The sequence below is a fragment of the Sorex araneus genome, chromosome 7, assembly GCF_027595985.1.
Source record: "Sorex araneus isolate mSorAra2 chromosome 7, mSorAra2.pri, whole genome shotgun sequence".
Classification (NCBI taxonomy): domain Eukaryota; kingdom Metazoa; phylum Chordata; class Mammalia; order Eulipotyphla; family Soricidae; genus Sorex; species Sorex araneus.
This window is the reverse complement of record NC_073308.1, coordinates 51709745-51726660: the sequence shown is the minus strand read 5'-3', so window position 1 is coordinate 51726660 and position 16916 is coordinate 51709745. Positions and strand designations below refer to the sequence as shown.

The window sequence follows — 16916 nt, the reverse complement described above, 5'->3', positions numbered from 1 at the left end:
ATAATTAATAGATATATAAAGGACAGACAGATGAATAAATACATTGCTGACTAAATTCATCAAAATTTGTTAAGAACACTTTGAGTGAGAAGCCGAACTTTAAATTACCTAGCATCTTTCAAATTTTACTCAGAAGTCAATGACAGCTTTTAACATAAAATGTCTGGCCAAAAATATTTTTAAAAGCAATATAAAAATAATCTATATGTGTCTCAGAAACTTTATAGTAAGTTGGTAGATAGCACTTCCATATGATTGGCCTGACCTGATTTAAAAATTATATGTACATTAAATGATGGAATTATTTTGTTTTTGGCTCACATCCTGCAGTGTCCAGGGCTTACTCCTGGTTTTGTGGTCGGGGTTCATTCCTAGCAAGACTCAGGGGACTATATATTATGCAGGTGTTCTACCCCAGGTTGATCATGGGGAAGGCGAATGGCCTACTCACTGTTCAATCCCCAAATAGCAGATAATCTCCCAAGCACTGTCAGCAATAATTCCAGCAGTCAGGAGTTAGTCCTGACCACTCATAAGTATGGCCGTAAAATCAAAAAAAGGAAAATCAGACTGGAAACCGCCAGTGTTGTTGGAGATCCAGTAAAAAAGGATCCCTCATTCCCCATCAGTGGGATGTTGGTGGTGGTTAGCTTTTATGAAAATAGTAGGAGATTCTTCAAAAAAGTGATAGAAGTTCTCTGAAATGATCTAGTAATTCCACTTCTTGACATCTCCACCACCCACTTCAAAAGATAGATGCATATATAAGCTCTTTGCAGCACATAGTACAATAACCTGGGTACAGAAAAATAAATCAAATTTCCAAAGATAGATGAATAGAAAAAGAAATCGTGGCATATATGCACAAATTCCTATGTGAGAAAAGATGAACTCATGCAGGTCTCTGCGATGTGGATGAAATTGAAGGATATCATGCTGAACAAAATAAGTTAGATAAAGAACAAATACCAGATAAGCTCACTCATCTGTGGAATATACAAGGACAAAACAAGAAAAAAAAAAACAGTTTGAAAAGGACAAAATCTTGATATTGTATCGTAAAACTGATTAACAAGAAGTGGGGACAATAATAGAAGGGGGAGATATGAAGATCGGACTGGGGTAACGTAGTGAGTGTTTGAGGCTCCTGGACAGTTTATTCTTGCTGATGTTCAGTAAACTGTGTGCAGCAATATCATAAAATTTAACACTATTTTAACTGTTATAATAACATATATAAAATATTAAGAGGGATGGAGTATTAGTGCAGGGACTAAAGGACTTGCATTTCATGCAGCCTACCCAGATTCAATCCCTGGTACTGCACTCCGAACTACCAGGAACGATCCCTGAGAACAGAGGCAAGATTAATCAATGGGTAACACTGGATGTGGCCCCAAAGCCAAAGTATAAATAGCACTGTTTCTAAAATTGTAACTAGTTATAACTTGGTTAACCTCAAAGTGATACTACTACTCTTGTTCTAAACATAGCCGTGTTCTGAATATCATTTTTTTTTTGGCTCTTTTGGGTCACACCTGGCAATGCACAGGGGTCACTCCTGGCTCTGCACTCAGGAATTACCCCTGGTGGTGCTCAGGGGACCATATGGGATGCTGGGAATCGAACCCAGGTCGGCCGAGTGCAAGGCAAACGCCCTACCCGCTGTGCTATCTCTCCAGCCCCAAGAATATCGTTTTTTGAGGTATTGATTCTGTTAATTTCGACGTGTTCAGACTTTAGCCAACCTGTAGATGCCCAGCACTGTATATAGTCCCACACATATAGTCTGAGTCATTCTTGGGTACAAAGCCAAAAGTAAACTGTGAGCACACCTGTGTGTGACCTCAAAAGCCAAGCCATCCTTCCAAGTTATGAAGTGTTCATAGAATTATAAATTTTAAATAAGAAATATTACAGCATATGCTACATTACAATCAAGGACAAAAACAATAGGAAAGATTTAAGAAAAAAACTCATGTTTTATTTTCTAGTTGTTGATGTCATTATTAACAATGATACATTTTGATAGCAATGTGCGAGTTGCCTATTAAAGGCTATTGTATTTAATTAAATGTTTGTTAAATAATTTTAAAATGCGGAAAGGTTCCTACCTGAACAACTTTTTGGGACTGCACGTCAACAATAAGGACTCTGTCCAATGTTGGCTGAGCAGCATATATAAACTTGTCTTTGACATTCACAGCTGAAGCCCAAACACACCTCTGAATTTCATTGCCATCTAGTTTAGGACATACTTCATCCTGTAATGTAGAAAACAGAAATTTAAATGATGGTCTTAAAGTGTAACATGGACATAGTCATATCTTAGGCAAAATAAGTAACTGATTTACTACTTTAAGTACCAAAATTAAATATTCATCTACATGAATATATATTTATAAAGCTTACATATAAACTGTATCCTATATACAACATATACATAATGATGGACATCTATGTAGAAGTTTAAATCAAATATAACTATATAGGGCACACATTTCTTTATTAATACATGTATAAATCTCTGTAAATTATATCCCTCTAAAATAAATTTTAGAGTCCTTAAATATTTGGCATAAGATATCGGGCATGAAATTATTATGCGTTCAAACTCAGAAACTTCATAAATATATTTTAAAAATCCAATATTTTACTCAAATGCCTCATACTCAAGCTACTGTAAAAGAAATTAAATTTCCCTCAGACCATATATAGAGTTTCTCAAGCCCACATCATACATCAATAGAATTATCAAAAATTTACAATGTTACTGGTGAAGTTTTTTAATTTCTGGAAAATCAGAGGCTTAGAAAAATTATAACAAATTTTCAAAATGGTTGTTTCACTATTCGACTTTATGTAAAGTTCAAATTTTGCAATATCCTTTTATCTGCCCAAAATATTTGATTATGATCCATAATCCTAGAATTGCCTTTTGATTGGACAACAGTATATAAGGTCATAATGAGACAAATAAAACCATCTATTTCCTCCTTTCCTAAGTTTTGTGAATAAACATTGCCCAAGCTTTTGTGATTTGGAGGTATTGAAAGTATATATATTGTTTTGGCATTCATGCTACAAGATGCTTCACACACAGAAGACCGTCTCAAGCTTACGATCTTTTTCAGGTTTTTCTTTAATTAACAATTGTATTGGTTTTGTAATTCATTTAATTTACATATAGTTTGAAAATAATTAGTAAATATTATTGGAATCAGATGTATGGGGTAACTTAATTAGTATATATGTAAATTGATTATAAAGACACACCTGAAACAGAATAGTTTGATACAATGCTAATTCAATACAAATAAAATACACTTGCCAGGTCATATGTGTGATAATAGATTTACATAGTAATGATATAGCAATAAGCACTAATTCAACTATTTGTTTTATGATTTAAGTCAAATTATTGATTACTGGTGTCTAACATATTGATTTTTTTCCTCTAGTGGATAACAAGCTAAATTAGAATATGCTTTCTTTTACAATTCAAATAAAATTATATTTCTTAGCTAAAATTCTGCTAACCATTAATGTTAATAATAATTAAAAAATTCATTATCTCACCATTAAGCATTCCTTAATTATAATAGTACAAAACAAGAGCTATATTTATAATTTAGTCATTGAAATAAATAGCTCCATATCATAAGTTTTTTCTGTTGGTACAACCATAATAATTTAATGTTTTCATGAAATCTGGAAAATAATGCGAAACCATAGTCCGGTGAATGAGAAATAAACCTAGTATCAATCAAAGGGAAACAGAATTGTCCACTGTTTTGCATTTAACATTTTGATTTTTGTGTTTTGGGAGAGAAAGATCTTCTAATCAGTAATCAGGGGACCCAAGGGCTGTTTCCATGATACTCAGCCAACAAGGACAAATAGTTCAATGCTCAGCATGGGTGGTGTGGAGCCACCTGGTCCAGCCCTACTTAGGGCTACTACACCAAGCCCAGAAATATTTTGGAAGCCTCTAAGACTCTAGCCTGTCATGCTCAAGGGATCATGCAGTCAGTCCCAGGGATAGAGCTTCGTCTCCATGCACAGTGAAGGTATATGTTCCTGATAACTGACCTACACCACACTAATTTTTAAGAACCAATGTTCAACTTGCTGAGATTAAACCAAAACAACAGAATCACATAATGGGTAGTTTTCTCCTCCGAACTGGAAACACTGTTCAGGCTTCTAGTACATTAAAACAAAACCAAGCAAAAGACCACAATAAACTGAAAATGAGGGATCCAGTGTATTTTTGGTAAATCTGGAGGAAGGAAATTAACTCATTGCACACGTGTACCACAGTCATGCAAAAATGAAGGCTTACAATTGTGGTCCTCATGAGGAATATCCATGACATTTTAGGCAGGCAGAACAAATGTGAAGGTACAAATAAAGTCCCCAGGACATGGCCAGAATAGTGAATTCTATTTCCATTGTCAGTTCCTACTAAAACATTATTTTCTACATGAAGGTTTTCTTTTTGTTGTTATAAGTACACTGGATATCTTTGACAAGAACCTATTTTGTGAGAATCAAACAGGACAAAAATACATACTTGAGAGGCAAAAAAAAAAGGTGGTGGAGAAAGTGGGACCCAAAGTTGACAAAAGGTGCTGAATACAGGGAAATTGTTTATAAATTATGCACTGTTGTGTTAAAGCTACCAATAAAACCTGCCAAAATAACAGGAAAGTGTGAGCCACCTGACACATAACTGTCAACCAAACAACTGCTGAACCAAGAGCAACTCCCAGCCCTTTGTTTGCTACAAAGCTATTCAACAGTAAAATAAACTGCTCTGCCGGGAATGATTTCCCATTTGTATGCTTTTCCCATAAGAAATCCCTGACTAGACTCACAATCATTTTTACAAAGCCATTAAAAGTTTCCTGACAGTAACCCTGAATTTTCTTTGCTTCACTTCATGCCATTATTTCTTATTATAGTCTATTAGTTCCTGTTTTACAATTGCAATCTTATTTTTTTCAGATTACATAGATTAATTTTTATTTCTGTGGATAGGGATTGTAGTGGAATGGTTTTCACGTGCATTAGGCATTTAATGGAATAAACTGTAGTAAAAAAATACCAGACATGCAAAATAAGATTATGGTAATATATACAGATAAAGAGAGCTGTCAGGAATGATACTAAAAGTATATTTAAATCGCTTTATATAGAAATACATGCCACCATATAGAAAGGAAGGAATTAATGAGATATTAAACATAACAAGGATAAGTATCAGTAAGAAAAGAATGAGGTATGGTAACTTTTGTCCCTCTCAGAGAGTCCAACAAGCTATGAGAGTATCCCACCCGCACGGCGGAGCCTGGCAAGCTACCCATGGTGTATTCAATATTTCAGACAGTAACAATAATGGGCTTCATTCCCCTGACCCTGCAAAAGCCCCCAATATGGCAGTTTTGATGAACAGAGACGTTACTGGAACCCACTCGAGCAAATGGATGAGCAACAGGACACGTGATTCAAGTGATAATTATAGCATCAATTTAGCTGCCTTTGTGTTATTTTATATTTTCTCATGTATAATCTTCTCTTAACATTTTTAAAGTTTACAAATATATTATTAACAATGACAGCAATGTAAATTAGTAATTAAATTAATGTTGATGATATCTGACTTGCTAAATATAAATAAATAAATTAAATGCATACGTCCCTTATAGGTTTCATTATTATTATAAATACTTTTTATTTAGAAGGCCAAACCTGGAGTTGCTCAGTGCTTACACTGTTATCTTTACTCAAAGCTCATTTACCATATGAAGTGCAGGGGACTGAACCTGGCCAACGTGTAAGTGTCTTACTTGTTGTACTATCTTTCTGACCTCAAGTTTTTCCTAGTTTCCTTCTTTATTGCATCCTGTTTTATGGGTAATACATATGTATAGCAAACCTCCGTCTTCCTTGCCTATAATTCCATAATTGTTCACTTAGTTGTGTTGCTCGTCAGACTAACTCTCTGGCTGTAGGACTGCGCTTAGCCATAGTGTTTTTAGAGGTGGAACAGGGTTTTTTGTTTGTCTGTTTGTTTGTTTTTTAACACTGTAGTGTTTATATACATGATGCTGTCCAAGGGTCCATCAAATACTTGCTTGCTGGAGCTCACTCCTGGATGCAGTATGCAACACATCTTTAGCTGTTCACACAAACCAGTCTGCACACCAGAAATAGCATCCACCGTGACAGCACTGGAAAGCCACTGCAACGGTTCGTGGCATGTGTGAGTGGCACCAGGGCATAAACTCACCTGGCCTCATGCTTCCACCCCACAGGTCCCATCCAAGTCTTTAATTAATTTTAAATAAATGTGTGTATATGAATTAGTGGGCTAGAGCGGTAGCACAGCAGGTAGGGCATTTGTCTTGCACGCGGCCACCCCGTGGTTTGATTCCTCTGCCCCTCTCAGAGAGCCCGGCAAGCTACTGAGAATATCTCGCCTGCACAGCAGAGCCTGGCAAGCTCCCCATGGCATATTCGATATGCCAAAAGCAGTAATAACAAGCCTCCCAATGAAGACATTACTGGTGCCCGCTCAAGCAAATCGATGAACAATGTGATGACAGTGACATTGATAATTCCATACATTCTTATTATAATCTTTATCCTTTAATTGTAGATTTGGCATTATTCTTGGCCAGCAAAAGGGTCTACTTTTCATTTTAATTTTTTTCCTAATATTGTACCATATTGATGTTGCTTGGCAGTACTTTGCTAAGTGCTCAGATTACATTTCTGATATTATTTATAGGATAGAGAGGTGGTGGAAATCTATTCTGAGTTGTCTACATGCAAAGCATATTGTCCAGATCTTTGTAATATCACCTCATTCCCTGCATTTTATTTTATCTATACATATATGCGTCTAGTTATTAAACATGTACATTTCCAAAAATATCGAGAAAAAAAACAATAATTTGTTTGTTCCGTTCTAGTCACACATTAAGTTCTCCCCTACTCTCAAAGAAGCTGTCTACAGCATTGCTTCAATGTTCTGACTTTTCACATGAAACTTTGCACGCTTCAAAATGCATTTGAGGAACCTTAGCAATAGGGCTGTCTTGAAAACTATCTAGTAGCCTCAACATTTCTTATCATTTATCTTCAGACCACATTGTGAAGACTTTTGTTCTGCTTTGCTCTTAGGTTTTGGGACACACAGGCTGTGCTCAGAGCTTACTCCTGACTTTGCACTCAGGGGTCACACCTGGTGGGGCTCGGGAACCATACGCAGTACAGGACATCAAAGCCAGCAAGGCCAGTGCCCTACCTATTATACAATTTCTCTGACACTTATGAAGAATTTTTGAATAATTACTGTAAAATACTATATGTTATGTTTGAAAATAGAAACATTAATATGGAAGAATGAAAGAATGCCTTATTTTAAATTGTCTATTATTTTTCCTACATTTGGTTTCCTCTAGTTGTTTCTTTCTTAAATGCTTTCATTCTTATAAACATTTAATTCTTGTAAACAGTTATCAATAAACCATCACAGGTCAAATCAGACTAGTCTATATTTCTATGTGAACACAAAGTAGATAGTGTTCGTATGTTTCAATTATCCTCGTTTTGTGTGTTTTTTGTTGTTGTTGTTTCACACTTGTTGGTGGTTAGGGATAATTCCTAACAGTACTTTGGGCCTATTAAATGCCGGGGATTTAATTTGGTCTTTCTGAATGCATTGCACACATTCCAGCCCATTGGGTTACCTCAACTGTTTTGTTTTTCAATTTTTAATATATGGAAACTATGAAAGACAAAATAACTATTTTGTTCCATGAAAATATCTGAAACTCTAATTAACTGGTGGCTATAGGTATTCACATTAAAAACATCCCCCCCCCCATGATTGTTCCCTTATTGTAATGGCAGAAAAAAATATTTCAATTGAAAAATCTATGATGCTTACTTTCAAGAGTGTTTTGAAATCAAATGTCCTGATCCCTGCTCAATAATATACCTTTTGTCTTGTTATCATTTAATCCTGTTAAAATCAGCACGCCTGTAGTAAATTTGAATACCTTAGTACTTAATTGGAACTTAAAAAAAGCTAAAGTTCAGACACATACTTTATTTCCTTTACATAATTTTTCCTGAAAGCTCATTCATTCTTCCTATAGTACTATTTAGTGGTAAGATGGCACTCAGATAAATCTCTCAGCTTGCCATTCACAGGTTTTCCTAATTTAGATTCCTTCCAGAATGTTAAAGATCTGAGAAATAGTATCGCAATTAGGCACTTGTCTTTCACTTTGCAAACTGGGGTTTGATCCCTGGTATCACATATGGTCCGCAAAGCACCACTACGTGTGGCCCATGAACCAAAACAAAGCCAGAAAATGTACCTATGTTCAATAATTAATTTTCAATAAATATATAACAAAGAAAATTATATCTAATCAACTATTAGAGGTAATACTTTTGTACTTGTATTACCTTTTGTATGAAGTCAAGTATTAAAGATAATATTCAAGCCCTAAAACATAAGTCTTATTATTTATTTATTTATTTATTTATTTATTGCTTTTTGGCTCACACCTGTCGATGCACAGGGGCCACTCCTGGCTCTGCACTCAGGAATTACTCCTGGTGGTGCTCAGGGGACCATATGGGATGCTGGGAATCGAACCCGGGTCGGCCGCATGCAAGGCAAATGCCCTCCCCACTGTGCTATTGCTCCAGCCCCATAAGTCTTATAATTTAATCTCAGTGAAACTTAAAAATATCAACAAATATTTTCAGATAAAATGAAAAAAATTATTTAAAAATAGATTGAATAAAATCCAAGGTAATAATCTTCCACAAATAATTTAAGAAATATTAATTTTAAGTCACTCCTCTATCTTAACAAAATCCAAGTCTATTGAAAAAAAGTGTAACTCATAGAAGGCCCAGATAGATAGTAAAGGGTTAAGACACTTGTATTACAGGGACTTCCTTGGATTCAATCTATATTATTACTACCTGGTATCCTATTTGCTATCAGATATGGCCAAAAGAAAGAAAAATAAATAATTTAAATACTAATGTTTATCAGAATTAATCAAATTTTAATAGGTATTATCAATGATGACAGGCATAGGTTGTACATTAAGGAGGCAAATGAAACAAAGGTTCTTTTCCAAAATTAGAATATTCAGGTAATGATTGCAAGGATGTTTTTTATAGTTCTGTGGAAAACTAGACAATTGAGTTTGAGATAACTGTGGATACTCTAGAAATTATGCAGCATTCTAATTTTATTTTCTAATTTTAAAAAACTATATCTAACAATAATGTATTAAATATACATCAGTGTAAACCTATATTAAACTATTTTAATGGCAATGAGGTTTAAGTATTTTATCTATTTTTAATTGAGATCATTGCATATAACCAAAGTGAAACGATCACTTTTTTCTATAATTACACCTGTTTAATCTTTTGTGTTCTTTGTGCCATTTAATTTATTAAAATGTCACAAACAGAATAGTTCATATTACTCAAAACAGGTTGTCATGGAAACTTGAAGACCAATTTGCCTTAATTTGACCTAAAAATGCTTATAGCAAGATTTTGATACTTTGTTGAAGAAAAAATTGCCATATTATGTAAAATTTTATCCTTTCTTTGAATAGAAAAATAAATTTATCTGTTTTAGCCTTACAATAAAATTACACTAGTATAAACTGATGATTGGGGTTTTTGTTGTGTGGCTTAAATGCAATCATGTTTCAAAAGGTGAATTGATTCATAAATGTTACCTGCTATTTTCATATAAATTATGATTTATATTTTATACAATCCTATTATTTTGCACATATTTCTTGGATTTTTCCCCCCATGTTTTGAAAATATTTTGGAGGAAGTTCACCTTGGATTTTCAATTGAGTATTGCATGTGAGTTTAGTAGATGTGCTTTTCCTTTGATCATTTTGGCATTTCTGTGTCATTGAACAAATGGGTTTAGTTTTCTTATTTCCTCATTTAGGAAAAGAGAGGATTAAATTAGGAATTTGTTAATCATTTCCATAAAAGATAGCAATGCTTGAGATTCAGAATTATTAGTTTTGGGGGGAGGGGCGCATTGAGCTCTTCTCAGGGTTTACTCTTGGCCCTGCACTCAGAAATCACTCCTGGTGGGGCTCAGGGGACTATATAAAATGTCGGGGGTTGAACCAGGTTTGGCCACAAGCAAGGCAAGTGCTCTGCTTGCTGAACTGTCATTCAGGACCTAAGGTTCAGAATTATTTATCCAATGTCTAAATAAAGTGTTTTTAACAGTCTAATTGTAGTTTATTATCATTATTATTATTTTATCTGTTGTTGTCATTGCTGTTTGTTTGGGGGCCACATGCAGTGATGCTCAGGGATTACTCCTGGAGCTCAGGGATGTCTCCTCGCAGTGTTGGGAATTGAATCCTGGTCAGCAGTGAGCAAGTTAAGCAACGTGCCTGCCGTCCTATAAATATAGGACCTAAATATAGCTGATTTAAACAATGTTTCTAGAGTGTCTAATATAATTTTTATATATATCCTAAGTGATAACTCTAGACATTTTTTTAAATATAGGACTAGATGTCTAATGTCATTTTTCTCCTTGCTCTTATAATTTTACAAGATCACAGTCCTGACTAGCAATTGGTCTAGTTGACACTGACGTTGCCATTTCATTAGATTTAACCGGCGCTGAGAATCTGAGAGGTGGAATTTGCTATCTTTCAAGAAAGTGATGAATTTGAGTAATAAAGCCAAATTAAATACCAATATTGCATATCTCAAATAAAGTCAATGGACCAGTGAATAGAATATGGCAAGAGGATGTCTGGGTTGAAAATTCATATTAAGAAAAATTGACCTGAAAACATAATGAGCAAAGTAGTAACTTTCATAGTAAGGAACAATAAGATAATAGCCAGAGAGTTTAGACTGAAAGAAACCTTCCCAAGAAATAAACCATATCATGGACTCTCCAGTTGAAATTTGTGAAACACTGTGGAGGTATAGAATTTTTACCTTGGGGGTTTGGGCAGGTGCTACGCAGAACATCTGACATTGGGCATCTACGATTCTACGCTAACAAGAAGACACTACATCATGTAATATGCCAGCTGCCAATTTGGCCTTTAACTCACAATCTCATAGCAGTGCAAAACTGAACAGCAAACTGGATATTGCACTCCTTAATAATATTTTCCTCAAAGACAAATTCCTGAGGAGAGCTCTACCTACGATTAGCAGATAGGTGAGTTAGCTTGGGACTGAGACAAAAATTTCCAGCACAGACAGTACAGTACTTTATAGACAAAGATACTCAATCCCGATATATCCACATTCTGGTATTAGTAAGCAAGTTACCCCTTGAGAGACAGGAAGTACCATAAAATCTCCCTCAAAGAATAGCCAGTTAGTTATCAAAGGAGCCTCACTGACAATTTTGTCCTAGGTTGGGCAGATAAATAATATAGCGGCATAGAGACATAGAAATGGAAACGGAAAATTTTACTCTTCCAGGAGGAAGAGGGGAAGAAATTCGAGAAAAAGTTGGCACCCTTAAAGGGTTTGAAGATTTATATGTGAAGAACTAAAAAAGAAGGTAAGCTAATCAGGGCTTTTTATTACAAACGCATTTCTTCCAGATGGTTAGTTGTCAATGGTTAGTTATTGATTAGGGCTATTGATCATTGGAACTTCAATCTGTGCTCATGGACACTTGGAAGAGTGTTATTTCAGCTATTTGTCACTTGCAGCATACAAGCATTACTAGAAGGGCATTCGGCTTACATACACATGAGAATGTCTTTTGGCCCTTACAAGAGTTTTGTTTTGTTTTATTTTCTGCCAAGAGCAAAGACATAACCCATGATACTCAATCTTATATTGGTTCCTTTTTCTTCTTTTCCCCAACCCCCAGGTCTGACTCTGACCCTTAGTAATCTGTCACGAGCTATAGAAAGGCCTAATATCCTCTTAGACTTCTTTTACCAGGAATGGTCCAATTACGACCCCATTTGTTTAAGGATGGCAACCTACTCGCTCGAAAGCACTGGAGACCTCGTAACCCTAGCTATTACCCAAGCCCGTTCAAACTCAGAGGCGAAGAAAATTGCAAAAATTGAAAGCCCACCCTACATCACTCTCTCCTCTAAGTTGTAACATCCTTCAAATCTCTGCCTGAACTTCTATATACACAAAAAATTTAGGAAGTGTTTTTGTGTCATTTCTAGTTATAGAGTTGAGATTTGCTGTAAAAGAATACTAACACATTCATGTATTGATTTCAATATAGAGATGTCACTCTCAAAATGCTCATTTATAGTCAGATGTAAGAACTATCAAAAATGCATTCTACCTACCTCCAAGATCATCTCTTGTACCATTCTCTTATGTGCTATGTGCTTATAACTCACTACTGACAATGGCCATCCACAAATATCCCAAACTTGTTATACTTTAGGATATTTTTGCTTGCTTCTATAAAAAAGAATCTAATATTTATAATCCTAATTACATGGGTGTTTATTTATTTTCATTGCATTTTCATTAAATTGTCATTCTATAGGTAAAGAAAAATCATCAAGAATTAAAAATGGATGGGGCCGGAGCAATAGCACAGCGGGTAGGGCGTTTGCCTTGCACGCGGCCGACCCGGGTTAGATCCCCGGCATCCCATATGGTCCCCCAAGCACCGCCAGGAGTAATTCCTGAGTGCAAAGCCAGGAGTAACCCCTGAGCATCGCTGGGTGTGACCCAAAAAGCAAAAAAAAAAAAAGAATTAAAAATGGAATAACAAATTAAACAGGGTAATAAGAGGGAGACATAATATAGATGTTGAGCTCCTGCTTTGCACACAGTCAACTTGGGTTTCATCCCATGCACACCATATGGTGTCACAAGCCAAGCCAGGCATGATGCCTGAGTAAAATGTCAGGATTAAGTACTGAGCCATAATGGATATGGCCCCAAATAAAACATTAAAAAGTATGTTTATATTTGATATAGGTAGTTTCATAAAACTCAACTCAAACCTTTAATTGAGTTGACAATAAAAGTTTCAAAATCCAAAGGTGTATTATGCTTAATAAAAGGCATCCTATATCAATTTACTAGGCTTTATTGGGGTCAGAGGGTGGTTGTTTTGAGATCACACCTGCAGTACTCAGTAGACATATGTGATGCTGGGCATCGAACCCAAGTCAGTCATGTACATGGCAAGTGTCCTTCCTGCTAAACAATTACTCAAATCCTGATCGCTATATAATTTAAACTACAATTAGCAATATTATATATGTAGAAAATATTTTGGACTGTAGGTAAAATTAATAATTTATATAAAAGCAATCATTATAAAATAAAGTCAACTGTATGTAGGTTGAACCTAAGTGGGAAAGAAATTAAACACTATCTGACCTTCGGGAAAGACATACAAGAGACGATGGAAAGGCTGGAACATAAATTATAGGGAAGAAATAAAGTTTTCAAATTAATTTAACATAAATATCGAAAAGACAAAACTCAAGGGCTGGCACGATAGCACAACGGGTAGGGCATTTACCTTGCACGCGGCCGACCGGGTTTGATTCCCAGCATCCCATATGGTCCCCTGAGCACCGCTAGGGGTAATTCCTGAGTGCAGAGTCAGGAGTAACCTCTGAGCATCGCCGGGTGTGACCCCAATAAAAAAACGCAAAAAAAAAAATGAAAAAAGAAAAAGAAAAGACCAAAATCCTTTATTTCCAAAGTCACAAATTGTTGAGAAAACATTGTTCTAGTTAGGATGATGAAGTCTGTATTTATTTTAGTTTTAAGATATTTTTATTAAAAGCTTAAGCTGCCTTAATTTTATTATTTTAGAGCATATCTTGCCTGCACGGCAGAGCCTCGCAAGCTCTCTGTGGCATACGCGATATGCCAAAACCAGTAAGAAGAAGTCTCACAATGGAGATGTTACTGGTGCCCGCTCGAGCAAATTGATGAGCAACGGGATTGTTGCTGTTGAGTCATTAATTATTTTTGCATACTCAGGGTTTAAAACATGTTTAAATAGTTCAAGATGATAAAAATAGTCCAGCGGGTAAGGTGCTGCCTTTAAACCAATTGCTGTGGGTGGGTTAGCTCCCTGGCACTTCATAAGGTCCCGGGCAGCACCAGGTCTGATCCCTGATCAAAGACCTATGAAAAAGCCCCAAGCATATCCTTGTGTGGAAACAAAGGTAAAAGGAAAAGCACAAAAAAACTCCACTTCTGTGCAGGTTTGTTGTCCGCCCTTCTTTCTTTTTTTTCTTCTTTCCTCTCTTCCTTCCTTTCTTTTTTCCTTCCTTCCCTGCCCTTCATCTTCCCTTTTCCCTCTTCTCTTCTTTCCTCTTTCCCTCCACACTTCACTCCATGCCCTCCTTCTTTCCTTCACTCCTTCCTTCCCTTCCTTCCTTGTACTTCCTCTGCTCCAAACAAATTGAAATTACATGCCAATTTTAATTTTCTATTGAATCTCTTTAGTAAAAACTGAATGTCAGGGCTGGAGCAATAGCACAGTGGGTAGGGCTTTGCCTTGCACGAGGCCAACCCGGGTTTGATTCCCAGCATCCCATATGGTCCCCTGAGCACCGCCAGTGGCAATTCCTGAGTGCAGAGCCAGGAGTAACGCCTGTGCATCACCGGGTGTGACCCAAAAAGCAAAATCAACAACAACAACAACAAAAAAAAAAACCCTCAACTGAATATCAACATCAAACATTAGTAGCCTCAAAGAGATTTATTACTTATGGCAGGTATTATAATGCAAACTATATTGATCCATAAGTTTCATAATAGACCAATTTTGTTAAATAGTAGTATAGGCAATTGAATTAGCACCATTTAATTTTGTTACCAACATGACAGAGATTTTATTTGTGTAGAAGCATTGGCATTTTTTCTTAACGTTACTTGTCCAACCACAACTGTAAATTTTATCAGTGAGGGTGAGAAATATTTTTCTGTAATCTGATACATAAAGTTAACAAACCATACAATAAAGCTGCTCCCATTTTATGCAAACCTAAAAGCAAAATTTTAAATATGCTCTATAGTTTCTTCAAGTGATAGAGAAACTATTTCTCACAAGTTCCAACTAGTGTGTAATAGATAATCTAATTAAGAAATTCATTTAAGACTAAAAGTTTAAAAATATGTGCTTAAAAATCAAGACTGTGTTTACACTTCTTTCTGATAGCTGGATCTTTAATTTTAAAAAATAATGAATCAATAAAACACTTCGAATAGAGGTAGATGTCTTTTTAATATTTTAATTTCTGAGAAGGGGCTGGAGCGATAGTACATTGGTTTGGGTGTTTGCCTTGCGTGCGGTCAACCTAGGTTCCATCCCCAGCATCCCATATGGTCCCCCAAGCACCGCAAGGAGTGCTTCCTGAGTGCATGAGCCAAGAGTAACCTCTGTGCATCACTGTAACCCCCGTGCATCACTGAGTGTGAACCAAAAAGTAAAAATAAAATATATATGCCTCTCGGAGAGCCTGACAAGCTACGGCGAGTACCCCACCCACATGGCAGAGCTGGGCAAGCTCCCCGTGGCGTATGTGATATGCCAAATAACAGTATCAATAACAGGTCTAATTCCCCTGACCCTGAAAGAGCCTTTAATTATTGGGAAATATGAGTAAGGAGAGGCTGCTAAAATCTCAGGGCTGTGATGAATGGAGACGTTACTGACGCCCCCTCAAGTAAATCAATGAACAATGGAATGACAGTGATATAGTGAAGTTTTAGCTAATGATCTAATGCCTCCTCACAGCTTCCATTTATTCATTCAACTAATTTTTTTGAATACACGTTCTATCCAATTATGACACAGGACTATTTTATGTATTTCTGTATTGCTATTTTGTTTTGTTTTGTTTTCATCCCGTACTTGACTCCTTTGAGATATTACTCAAACCCTTGTGCTCACAAAACTCTGGGCAGGTCTAGGGAGACTATAAGTAGCAGCAAGGACCAGACCCAGGTTGGCTGCTGCAAGCAAGCACCTAACCTCTATACTATGTCTCCCACCGCTACCTCAAACTGCTAAAACACATTTGTTAACAGAGTTCAAACACATGACTCCAAGCAAACACTGGCATTTCACTTTTATCAGTTTGTATTTTTCCTCAGATCTATGTAGTAGACTGCATTTCTTTGCTTTTCTGAGTCTGCTCTTTGTAGAAATATTTTTTTTAATTTTAATGTTTCAATTGCTTTCCTTAGTCATGCCACTAGAACACAATCAATCTCAAAACATGCATCTGCTTAATTAATATGATGAACAAGAGAGATAAAATATGCAAAACTAAAAGAAAATTTACTTAAAAAGGCATTCTATTAGTTAGTTTTATAGTTGTCACTTGTTCCAGTGCTACAAACACTTTAGAGACCATCACTGCCATATGAGCTCATCTATCAGCCCTGTTTCAGAGACTCATAATTAAATTTTAAAAGAGACTGACTTGCTGCAAAATTTTTTAGACACATCAGTCTCAACTGAGAACTACGGGGAGATCTTGGAAGGGGTCAGACCAAGCTTCCACCTTCCCAAATTCTTGACAGCCTCACTCGTACCCCAACAGCTCCCGCCATGCCTCTGCTGAACTCCACTGTCCGGGACTTAGCTACGCAAAGATGCCAAACTGCCGAAAATCTCAGGTACACCAGGCACTTCTTTGACTGAAAACTCCTAGTCTCTCAGAGTTGGGGTGGATGACCTCCCTCGACCTCATAGTTCCGAAATCCTTAAAAGTCACAGCAACATTCCACTGCAGAGGCCAGGTAAGCTCACTGTCCAATGGAATATCCTGGATGTTCTGGAACACATGGCGGCAAAGGCAGCATCTCCAAATTCTACAATACTAGCA

The 16916-nt window shown here is 36.3% G+C and overlaps 1 protein-coding gene across 4 annotated transcripts in view; it reads right to left on the bottom strand.

The window, feature by feature from the left end:
• Nucleotides 1–16916, bottom strand: part of FSTL5 (follistatin like 5) — a 693844-nt gene that overhangs the window by 74344 nt on the left and 602584 nt on the right. For all 4 annotated transcript variants that reach the window (XM_055144641.1, XM_004606146.2, XM_055144642.1 and 1 more), the window contains one exon: nucleotides 2115–2264. In XM_055144641.1, the coding sequence (XP_055000616.1) occupies nucleotides 2115–2264 (150 nt within the window). The remainder of the gene's footprint in view (nucleotides 1–2114; nucleotides 2265–16916) is intronic.